This window comes from Protomyctophum bolini, assembly GCF_963924005.1.
Source record: "Protomyctophum bolini genome assembly, chromosome: 14".
In the NCBI taxonomy this organism is placed as follows: domain Eukaryota; kingdom Metazoa; phylum Chordata; class Actinopteri; order Myctophiformes; family Myctophidae; genus Protomyctophum; species Protomyctophum bolini.
Genome location: NC_137875.1, coordinates 5801375 through 5813770, shown reverse-complemented (window position 1 = coordinate 5813770; position 12396 = coordinate 5801375). Strand labels below are relative to the sequence as shown.

At 45.3% G+C, this 12396-nt stretch overlaps 1 protein-coding gene across 1 annotated transcript in view; it reads left to right on the top strand.

The window, feature by feature from the left end:
• disc1 (DISC1 scaffold protein) overlaps positions 1-12396 on the top strand; it is a gene marked incomplete at its 5' end in the record, with an annotated part of 59840 nt that overhangs the window by 30527 nt on the left and 16917 nt on the right. The window contains one exon of the mRNA XM_080782122.1: positions 4293-4353. Within this exon, the coding sequence (XP_080638248.1) occupies positions 4293-4353 (61 nt within the window). The remainder of the gene's footprint in view (positions 1-4292; positions 4354-12396) is intronic.

The following is a 12396-nucleotide window of genomic DNA, read 5'->3' as shown; positions in this document are numbered from 1 at the left end:
CACATAACGGCATCACGTGGGACTCACTCTACCACGTGACACCAATCTGCTCCATTTGCACTGTCTCTCTAAACGGCTGATTATAATCATTAGATACACACGGAGGCCATTATAAATGTATAACGACATTGAATCTGTTCAAGTGAAAGAAAAAAATCATTACTCCAAATCTTAATTGGAGTAATGAATTAGCAATTGGATGACCTTCTCGTATTAACCCATTCTGAACGGGAACCCGTTTTGGTGTTAGCGTCATGTTATGCTTTAGCTATTGAAAAATAGCAGATCTACAAGCTCATAGCGCGCCACCGAGTGGCGCGCTACAAGCTTGTAGGTCTGCTATTTTTGAAAAATCGAAGAGCGACTGACATTTTTAGAATCTGATCTCGGGTCAGAATGGGTTAATCAGACCAGTGTGTGTCCAGTGGTAACCTCGTATGAATCTGATCTCAGGTCAGAATGGGTTAAAGTCAAGTGCCACGGTTTTCATTTTCATCATCTCTCAATGGCGGCGTCGTCTCTCTGTCGCCGGTGGTTTGTTTGTGTTGCAAATGAATATATCCTCCTCTATTCGCTGCTGGGCTCATATTGGCCTGGATCTCTTTGGCAGAGAATGCTCAGAGCGGGTGATGTTTAGCGCCACGCAGAGATCACTGGCACACCAGAGGAAGCTAGCTAGACTCATGAATTTCCTAATCCCGGATCTGTGAATACCTTTGGGAGGTTTATGAATCCCCCCCCCGACCAGAAGAACACTGCCTTATTTATCCCATTCTGGGCCGGAGGGAAGTCCCTTTTAGTGCATTATGTTATACTTTTAGCTATTGAAAAATAGCTAAAGTATAACCTAATGCTTTGTTTAAAACACCGTCCAGAATGGGATAAAGAACATATTGTTTTCTCCTGTCAGAGAAGAGGCTGGGTGTTGTTGCAACAGGGAAGCACCCTATGATCCGACGGACCATAGGTGCGAGGTGCGCTGGGGGTCGGGAGAGGGTGGGTGGTTAGGTTTAGGTGTCTGCCCCGGGGGAGGTTAGGGTTAGGGTGAGGGTTTGAGGTAGGTTGTCGATCGGACCAATGGACCGTCGGCATATTGACGCGGACCCGTTGCAACAATGCTAAAAACTTTATTGGGGGAATTGAGAAAAAGCCCTAGCTTATATCAAAAAATATATAATATCAATTTTGTGATATGGAACGAGATATCGTCGGATTTCGGATGTTTGTTATCGTGAAATGGTCTTGTCTTTTCCTATTTATTTAGTGCTATTAATTTAAAACTTCTCCGTTTGTGTCATGAGGACATCCGGTCCCACACAGAATGAATTGCATTTTTATAGCGCTTTTCCAAGTACTCAAAGCGCTTTACACCAATGGTGGCGAGCTCACACCGACCGACTCATTGGAGGCAATGTAGGGTTCAGTGTCTTGCCCAAGGACACTTCCACATGTGGACAGGAGGAGGAGCCGGGATGTGTTCACACAATATTCACACAGAATGTGAATATTATTATTTTTTCCACCATGAATAAAAGCACTACTGATGATAATTTATTAAAAAAAAATATATAGGCGACAATTTCCCAAAACATTCAATAAGATCGTCTACAAACTCAAGTTTGTAGATCCACTATTTCTTTTTAAATAATTAGTATAATGCGTAAGTGTTTTTGAATGGATGCCAGAGGAGTGAGAGGAGAACTCTAGTACTGTAGCCTACTATATGTCATGTCTGTGCACACACACACACCCCCATACCTTTGGCAGCGGGTTCTAAGACGGCCATGTATTATTCAGTGGCTATGTCATGGCACACCGCTCAACTGAGCAGCCATTGGATATATAGGCTGACATAGGCTCTGTCAGGTGGGTATTATACAGTATAGGCTGACATACAGTAGGCTCTGGCAGGTGGGATGGGATCTCAGACAGCAATTAGAGAGGTTGTTACAGTAAGTGAGTCGTCTGTCTGGTCCACACATACAACATAATACCATAATATACAGTACGACACATGTGTGGTGTCTATTCCACCGGCCCTGTTATTCTCTCTGAGCCCATTTGTCCATTTTCAACGGAAATGACAAGCAGGTATGATCTCTCCCTCTCTCTCTCTCTCTCTCTGTCTCTCTGTCTCTCTCTCTATGTGTTAGTGTGAGACACACACACACAGACTACACACTGGCCTGAATACTGTGGGCTAAATCTGTAGTCTGACTTTTTTTCCTTCTCTCTCCAATTAATTAAACGTTATTTTCACAAAATCTTTAGGTCTTAAGTATATTAGTTGGTGGTGGTGGTCTCTCTAATCTTTCATTGAGTCATTTTATTGTCGGGTAAGATGCCTTCTGTGGATGAGTAGTACAGTACAGCCTCAAGCTCGTATAAGTGCAATATCTCCCCAGCCAGGCCAAGTGGGGACTTTTCAATGAGCAGTAGAAATGATGGTCTCCCAATGCCCAGGACGAAAGAGAAGAGACAAAATGAGACATACAGGGGCTGTGACAAGAATACGATCAGGTGGCTTGGCGTGAAATTAACAAAAAAAGAAGGATTACAACAAGACTTGTTTGTGCCAACGGCTGTGGACATTTTAGATAAGCCGAAGTCCTGACGTCACTCGCTCGTCCCCTCGATTCCCCTGGTTCACGGAAGTAATTTCTCTCTATGCCAAACTAAAGACAATTTTCCATTTTACGTCAAATTTAACGGACAATAAAGATTTCTTTATCTTTTATCTTTATATTTAATTAAGATGGAGGCCTGTGACAGTTACAGAATACAGTTGTATAACAATCCTCACACGTTACATTTTCAAAAATGTGTGCCTGCATTCATGTACAGTAATGTGTAACATAACACTGCTATCTCAAATCCATATTGCTATTCTGCCTCCTGCCCCCCAACTGTGGCCAACCCCCCACGGTGCCCACCCCCCCACTGTGCCCACCCCCCCACTGTGCACCCCCCCCCCCCCCCCACTGTGCACCCCCCTCCCCAACTTGTCTCATCCTGGAGTCATGGCTGTCTAATAACCACCACCGGAGACAATAATACAAATTAGACTTCAGAAGCCCAGTGTGATTCTCATTTCAGGCTGGAGACCCAATTAGGTTTCTATCTGTCTCTGCGTGCGTCCCCACTGTTGGAAAATGCACAGAATATATAAGTGGTCGGTTGAATTGTACATGGTTTGAAATGTGACAGTCGTGCGTGCGTGCGTGTGTGCATGCATGTATGTGCATGTACGTGTGAGCTTGTGCCACACAGAATTTCACAATGTGATCTACTATGCTAGTATAGACCATATTATTTCATGGATATCCGCTGTGCGTGCACAACAAGTGCATGTTTTTCTGTGTGTCTGTCTGCAAGTATTAAGTGTCCATATGAATGCATGCGTGCGCAGCGAGACCGTGCGGTGTGCAATCTACAGTTTGATATGGAGTGAGTTTTGTTTTAAGTGCATCATATTGTGTTCAGAGGGAGGGCCGCTGCAGGCGGTACTCTGTTCTCATGTTTCATACATGAGCTCATTAACAACGCTCACATTCCCCTCCTCTGCTGCGAGAAAGAGCTCCAGAGGAACCCACACCCTGGCTGTGTGTGTGTGTGTGTGTGTGTGTGTGTGTGTGTGTGTGTGTGTGTGTGTGTGTGTGTGTCTGCTTCCTCAGGCACAGTGTGCTGGCTGGTGGGGTGCAGTAGGCAGAACACCAGCTACGCGTCCAACCTCGTGCCCCTCACCAGAAAAACCTGGCATGGCATTAAGGGCCTTATATTATGTGCCCATCGTGGTGGCGTTTCCTTGCAGCCTTACGGGCACGTTCTCTCAATTAGGAGCTTGAGAGACCCATCCTGCCCTCCCAATGCATGCACAGTGTTCATGCACAGCAAAATATGTTTTTTTAATTTATTTTATTTAATTTTTTAACCCCTGAGTTTTAACCGAACATTTACATTTGTTCACTCTCTGAGTTAAACATTTATAATTTAACACTGAGGATTTTTTTTTCCTTTCTGTGTAGCGAGACACAGCTGGCCTGGGCTTCTGTTTTTCGCACCTTCCTTTTTTTCCTTTTTTTTTTTTTTGCACAACCACCATAACGTCTAGCTTTCCTAATAGCGTCCACATTGCACTCATCAATAATGACTTGGTTGGGTTTTAATGGCGCTGGAGCTGTGATTTGTTGCTAGGATACCCCCGCCGTGGGCAACACAAGTGGCAAATGAAGTGCAAGTAACAGGCGTCTCTCTCTCTCTGATTCTCTCTCTGATTCTCTCTCTTTGTACAGAGAGCAGACTGAAGGAGAACGCCACAAAGTACATTGAACTACTGGAGGACAGATTGCACAGGTAAGAGAGCTGTTCTATCTCCCTCCCTCCCTCCCTCTGTCATTCAGAGAGCTGTTCTCTCTCCCTCCCTCCCTCCCTCTGTCATTCAGAGAGCTGTTCTCTCTCCCTCCCTCCCTCCCTCTGTCATTCAGAGAGCTGTTCTCTCTCCCTCCCTCCCTCCCTCTGTCATTCAGAGAGCTGTTCTCTCTCCCTCCCTCTCTCCCTCCCTCTGTCATTCAGAGAGCTGTTCTCTCTCCCTCCCTCTCTCCCTCCCTCTGTCATTCAGAGAGCTGTTCTCTCTCCCTCCCTCTGTCATTCAGAGAGCTGTTCTCTCTCCCTCCCTCTGTCATTCAGAGAGCTGTTCTCTCTCCCTCCCTCTGTCATTCAGAGAGCTGTTCTCTCTCCCTCCCTCTTTCATTCAGAGAGCTGTTCTCTCTCCCTCCCTCTGTCATTCAGAGAGCTGTTCTCTCTCCCTCCCTCTTTCATTCAGAGAGCTGTTCTCTCTCCCTCCCTCTTTCATTCAGAGAGCTGTTCTCTCTCCCTCCCTCTGTCATTCAGAGAGCTGTTCTCTCTCCCTCCCTCTGTCATTCAGAGAGCTGTTCTCTCTCCCTCCCTCCATCTTTCATTCAGAGAGCTGTTCTCTCTCCCTGCAATGAAGCACATTGTTTTCCTGTCGAACAACCATAATATTCAACCCCCGACACACACACACACACACTTGTCAGGTAGTTTCCTGTTTGTATCTCTGAGCTCTATTCACTTGTGTGAAGGAAAATGAACACAAGGTGGAAAACACACAAAGACAATGTTCTTGTCAGTCTTGCCTCCATTTCGCCCCCCCCTAGCCGGCCCTAGTCTATACCAGCTCCTTAGAGGGCCCCATGTTGATCACAGCCTCCCAGCACTCACCTCCAGGGTTAGATTTGTAAAATAAAGAAAAGGAAGAAAGAAAAGAAAAACATGTAAAGTGTAAACCACTTAAAGGGACTATAGTAAATTAGTTTTTGTTAAATGTTAACAGATATACAGTTACAAAACAAATGAACCAGAGGATTATATCAAAAACGGAGCCATGGATTTCCTGCCCAACTCCCCAGCCAATCAAACCCTACACACCTCCATTTCCTGCCCAACTCCCCAGCCAATCAAACCCTACACACACCTCCATTTCCTGCCCAACTCCCCAGCCAATCAAACCCTGCACACCTCCATTTGTAACTCCTCAGTCTGTCCCTCGTTCTCTCAATTATTCTCAGCCCTGTCACCTCCTCTTCCTCCTCACTTCATGTCTACCTCTCAATTTCAAGTTTTACCATTTTAGCCCGTTATACAAACCAATTTAGACGATTTAAGCGATATCCTTTTCTCTGCCTCGTCTCACACATCCTCCCTCCCTCCCTCTGTCTGGTACTGGGGCGGTGGGGTGTCTACCTAACCCAGCAGCGAGTGGCGTGTGTGGTTCAGGGTGATGGCATGGCCCCCCGGGGTGGGCTGACGTCCACAGAGAACGGCGGAACTAACGGGGACGTTGCTGAATCTTGAGAGCTTGAGGGAGTTTGGAGTGGAAGTCCACTAGTCAGCGGCTAGTAGCTCAAACGCCTCCTCACGGAGATCAGAGCGGCTTAGCTTGTCTGTCTCCGGCGCTCCGCCGCTGCAGACTGACACAAGCCAGGTCTGCGAGGTCTTTTAGTTCTGACACTATACTGCTGTCTGCGAGGTCTTTTAGTTCTGACACTATACTGCTGTCTGCGAGGTAGTTCTGACACTATACTGCTGTCTGCGAGGTCTTTTAGTTCTGACACTATACTGCTGTCTGCGAGGTAGTTCTGACACCATACTGCTGTCTGCGAGGCAGTTCTGACACTATACTGCTGTCTGCGAGGTCTTTTAGTTCTGACACTATACTGCTGTCTGCGAGGCAGTTCTGACACCATACTGCTGTCTGCGAGGTCTTTTATGTGGTTCATTTCATTCTGAGTGCTGTAGTGTATAGTGTAAGAGTCTTGCTGTGCTTTTACCGATGGATGAATGGTGCTGATAAATGGACGAGACAATTACAGTCCCTATTACTGTATTCTGTACTTTCCTCTCTCTCCCTTCTATAACTCTCTATGTCGGAGTGGGTCTTTTGTCTCCTTCTGTTCTGTTTCTGCAGTGTGTTGTTTTGTCTGAGGGAGAGAGAAAGATGGGTCAGGTTTCTAAGGTTTTCTAAGGGACGTACAACACCATACATGCAGTGGCTCAGGTTAGAAGGCCTTTTATTCAAGCAAAGAGAAGCACATTAGTGAATGAGTGTAGTGGAGGCTGTGCTGCTGCAGGATACAAAGAGGAAAGGGACAAAAAGGACTAGATGTTGTGTCTCTGAGCTTGCATCAGGTGTTGGTTTTATCCAGTTTGCACACCAGCATCCCTATTCAGGAGGGAGAAACATTTGCCCCAAAAAAAATTGCAGAAAAAGAACACACGGTACAGTTGCAGCAAGTCAGGTGGGTTTTAATAGGAGCATTACATGAGGCGCAGCAGAGTGCTTTATATACTGTACACCCAAACCCCCTGAGCTGTTATGAAATCAGTAATCACTGTAAAGAACGTCCTTGCCGTGGCTTATTGCTTTTTATAAAATGGTTACCAAATATTGGAACGACATGAAACTCATCGATATACCCAATTAAACGCTCATTTGTCTGCACGAAGAAGGAAAGACCCCGGAGGGTACACTAAGTCTACACAATATACTGCATGTTGTTGTGTTTAAAATGATTTAGAATGCAATGCATTTGTTGTTGCAAACCTCGCTAATAATGCATCACATTGAGTGAAGCTCTTCTCTTCCCCTGTCATGCTAGGGAAAAACAAAACCGTAATTACATTCATGGCGGTAATATTGTACTATTGCTGCTGGCGCAATAATACCGATACATGTGTGTTGACGGTACAAACAACACATGCATCGCTATTGTCGCGCCAACATTTCCTAATGGGACAGACTTTGATGGTATATTAACAGATTTAGCTGGGAGGACCCCTGGAACCCCCTCAAGGACCCCTGGAACCCCCTCAAGGACCCCTGTGGGGGGTCCCCCCGGACGCCACTTAGAGACGCCACACTGCCCTAAAGCCTGTCCTCTTCACTCACTGTGACCACAGAGGGTTTTTTAAACAATTTTGGGCGGGAACCTCTTTTGGTGTTTTAAAGCATTACGTTATACTTTAGCTATTGAAAAATAGCAGATCTACAAGCTCATAGCGCGGCACCGAGTGCCGCGCTATGAGCTTGTAGGTCTGCTATTTTTGAAAAATCGTGAAAATGTGTCGCAAATCTTTGAATATATATTCTTTCAGAGCGAACGTTTTAACTCAAATCTTTGCTTCTGTGGGGGGGGGGGGGGGGGGGGGATCCCTGGAACAACATTTTTTCAGATGGGGCTCGGCGGGAAATTAAATATATTTTTGGGGGTCCTTGCTTGACATGAAAATGTTTGAGAAGGACTGGCATAGAAACCAATGGGTTTTTCAGAAAACTGTCAAGACATTTTGTCCTAAATGGGTTAAGCTTATGAGAAGCGGTTTATCCTTGGAGCAGTCTGTCTGGAGGGGAACCAGGACACTCTCGTCATGAAGGACCAGACTGAGGGGTCTTGTGTGGTCAAGGAGCAACATGGCTCCAGTCTCAGCGCCCAGGGGGGGTAGGGGGGGGGTCACACCTCAGGACCCTTTCTGTCAGCTGGACATATGGCATGCCCCCATCAGAGAGTAGTGTTGGCCGACCCTCGACCTATCCACAACATCATGGCAGTACCTGTAATCACAGTACATCTCTAAGGCACTGGTTTCACAAACAGTGGGACGACTCGGGACCCATTTGTGGGTCGAATGGGACACATTGTTATGGGTGCTCCTATTTTTGGTTTCCTATAATTTGGTTTTTAATTATTATTATTATGTCAAAAACATTCTCAAAAAACATTCCCAACATGAACAGATGTTTCTCAACATCTGTTCAATAAACAGATCTACATTGTAGAGTATTTTACTTTGAAGATTGGGATCCCGGAGATTTACTTATTTTATTATTAAATATTGCATATCAATATTGCATATCAAACTCAGGTCCCTTTGACATGAAAAGGATTGAGAATCACTGCTGTAAAGTGTAAAGTACATACTGGTGGAGTCTGGAGTGCATAGAGTAGAGTAGACACTAGACAGGGAAGTACGTCACACACTGCAGGCGAGAAACCTTTTGTTGCTCACGTTACCAACAATAGACGCCCTCTCGCCAGACGCCAGACAACCTACGCACCTCACACTCCCTCCATCCATCTCACCTCATCTAATAGTCATCACCCCCACGGCGCGACGCGTTTTTAGCACCCCCTCTCAGGCACGCGTGTGTGTGCGTGTGCACGCATGTGTCAGTAATGGCATGACACACTGAAGGCGAAACATTCCTGTTCCCCCTTTTTTAATGTGAATGTTAAATATTTGATGTGTTACTTTTTTTGGAAGCATTGCCCTGAGACATTTGAAGGACATTTTCTTTATTTGTGAGATTTATGAAAAAATATATTATTTTAAGTTCTCAATGCTGTGATATTCCAGGTGAGGGATCGCATCATATGCAAATTCTTCAAGCAGCCTAAATGTGGTAATGATGTATAGCTAGGATATTGAGCACCGAAGTCTGACGTCGATATCGGTAGAGGATGCAAATCCACAGGTTCATGTACTTTTTATTTGCATTGTAATCCCCATAGGGAGATTTTAACCCATTCTGACCTGAGATCAGATTCATACGAGGTTTTACACTGGACACACACTGGTCTGATTAACCCATTCTGACCTGAGATCAGATTCTAGAAATGTCAGTCGCTCTTCGATTTTTCAAAAATAGCAGACCTACAAGCTCGTAGCGCGCCACTCGCGCGATATGATATGAGCTTGTAGATCTGCTATTTTTCAATAGCTAAAGCATAACATGATGCTAACACCAAAATGGGTGCCCGGTCAGAATGGGTTAAGATCGCCTCATATAATAACAATAATAACAAATTATCTAGGCCGCTTCACTCATATGGATATGAATACTCAACTGACGAAAAAAAGAAAACGCTATTGTTACTGGTACTGAATTAGTTACATTTTCGCTAGAAACAGACTGTATCATTATATGAGTGGCTGACTGTCATAAACGATACAGAGACACCTCCCTGACAATAACGCCGAGACAGCTTGTTTATTTTTGGACCACAACGCTTTATAATGAAACGATTCTAAGATGAGCCCATGTTATTCTCCATAGAAGTTGTATATTTATTAACACATTTAGCTGGGAACTAACTCTCTTTAACCTCCCTCAAAGACCACTGGGAGGGTCCCCTGACTACACTTTGAGAACCAGTGCTCTGCACCGCCCCTTCCTCCTTAAGTGTCCTTTGTCAGGTGAAAAGAAGCGGCTTGGACTCCTCATGCATTGATTGAAGGAAGCACGAGGTCAGTCCGTTGCTCTCCCCAGGTTGGCAGAGAGGGAGTGTAGAAGAGCCCAGGATTACTTACATTAAATAATTGGCACTGGGTGAAAAAATGCGTTACAAAATTGTGGGAAAAAAAGTGGACAAGAGACTGGAGAGGGAGTCTGCCCACCTGTCCCCCTCCCCCCCCCTGATTACCATGCCATCAGCGTAGCAGTGTGCCCACTCCCTGAGACCCTCCCACCACCGTGGCGGGGCTGACCGGGCCGACTGACTGACTGCCACCAATTAACCCCATAGTCCAGGAGTCCATATCTGAGGTGACCCAGACGTCACGTCACACGGACACTGCCTAATGTGTTGGTGTATCACGGCCACGCCGACGCAGGTCATTTGTAATGACTGTCGGAGGAGGAGAGTGGCTTCGGTGATCGATGGAGGCCCGTTTGACATTGTTTCTGGAGTAATATAATGTAATATGTCACGTACTTTACACACACAGACTGATTTATTACTATGTATGTACCGTGTGCGGCGCGCTACATACATGTCAAAATATCTACCGCGGTGGCTGAGACCAGAGCCATATAGTAATGGTTGAGACAAAGCAGTGAAAGGTCCTGAAAGATGCATAACGTCAGTCTTACCCATAATACCCAATCTTTCTGTTTTAGAAACACAAGGCTGCTGTACTTTATATACCTCATAAAGTACAGGTGTGTGTGTGTGTGTGTTTGGTGGGAGTGCGTGTCTACCTAGCTACAGTACGTGCGCGCTCCGTGCGCTCCCCTCCACTTCAGGAGAGACAGAATAACAATGGCACGGCTCATTGCTTTGCCCCTCCACTATAACAGAATTGAAAAGCAGCGACGGTTGAGTGCTGAATTGGCGAGGGCAGGGGGATGGGGGGGGTGGGGGGGGGGGGGGGGGTGGGGTGGGGGGGGGCAGGGCAATTTCTCTCCATTGTCTGTGTGTGCCAGATGAAAGGCGGGCGAATGGCTGGGAGGCACGCGTTGGCACGGTGCAAAGGTTGGCAGCCTCTTCAGAGAGAGGAGATGGGCTGGAAAACAACTGGCATTCAGTGTTCAAGGCTGCGTCTCGGCAAGAAGGAGAGAGAGAGAGGGAGAGAGAGAGAGAGAGAGGGCTGAGTATTTTAGCGATATTGGAGACATCCGCACAATGTTTTATTTTTTTTAATTTAATTTATTGGTCCTTTTTTTGTATTGCATTGTTCTTTTGCTTTCATGGATATTTAATCTAAAAGAGATTTCCTCTCCACTTCAGTATTTTTCCATGCAAGTAAAAATATGAAAAATAATGTGTAAAAAAGGTGTTCGTGTGTGTGTGTGTTGGTCTGTTGTCATTGTTATAAAATTATGCTACTTTAGATGGTACCATACCATTACATGTAACCCTATAAAAATATGATGCTTTTAAAAATCTCATAGAATTTACTACTTACTACAATTTGCGAGTTCTTTGTTTTATGGTGTAAATTAAGGTCACTGATAGAAATTATGAATAAATATGAATATTCAAAAGACCAAAGGTTGAGATTCAAGAATGTATAATTTTTTAAGTACAATCAATAACCGTTGGCGTTCACCCGTTTTCCTCAAAAACTGTAAATGCCCTGAGGCTCCAGATAGAAATTAGCTCTGTTCTTTTGTTTTCACTGTATTTGTACATGGTCCCCAATTTAAAAAAAAATCACACCTGTGTGAACTGAGTGGTTCACTCCCCAAAATAGCAGATCTACAAGCTCATAGCACGCCACCGAGTGGCGCGCTACGAGCTTGTAGGTCTGCAATTTTTTTTTAAATCGAAGAACGACTGACATAGAAACATAGCTTTTGTCAGAAAACTGTCAGGATTCAGAAGACAATTTTAGAATCTGATCTCCGGTCAAAACAGCATCTACTGTTCCCTGACCCTTCTCTAAAACGGACTCCCAGTCTGTGTCAACACAGACAACGTAGTACTGTGAATGAACTCCTTCTTGTGCAACAAAGACAAGTGTGGAAGATAAGATACCGCTTGTGGAGAGAAAAGACTTGCAGCCTAAATATCATATTTGTCATGATGGCATTCGTGTTTATAACCAGATGGTAAACATACCGACCGGCTCAGCCTGCTATAACAGTCATGACAGAGTGTTTAATTATTGCTGAGCATTTTGTTTTTGGGAACCCCCCCTCATTGGATCCGGTGGAGTGTATCCTGTTTATAGTCTTAAAGCATACATCTGGTGGAGAAGGTCAGGAGGCCAGCTGGGGAGAGAGTGGAGGATGATGATGACTAATTGTAACTGCGTGTGTAAATAAAGCATCATCTGCACTCACCCCTGGACCCCCTGGACCCCCTGCTCACCATGGTGACCCCAACGGAGAGGCACTGCATCAGGGAGGGGGGCTTCTCTCTCTGTCTCTGCATCATGTCTTTGAAGAAAAGGGCAAGTTCTTTTGAGGGAAAAAGAGGTGATTCTTTGGGGTGCATATTTAGTTTAGAGTAGACTAGTCATTGGTTAGACATGGGTTAAGGTTAGGTTTAGGTGTCTGCCCCGTGGGAGGTTAGGTTTAGGGTGAGGGTTTGA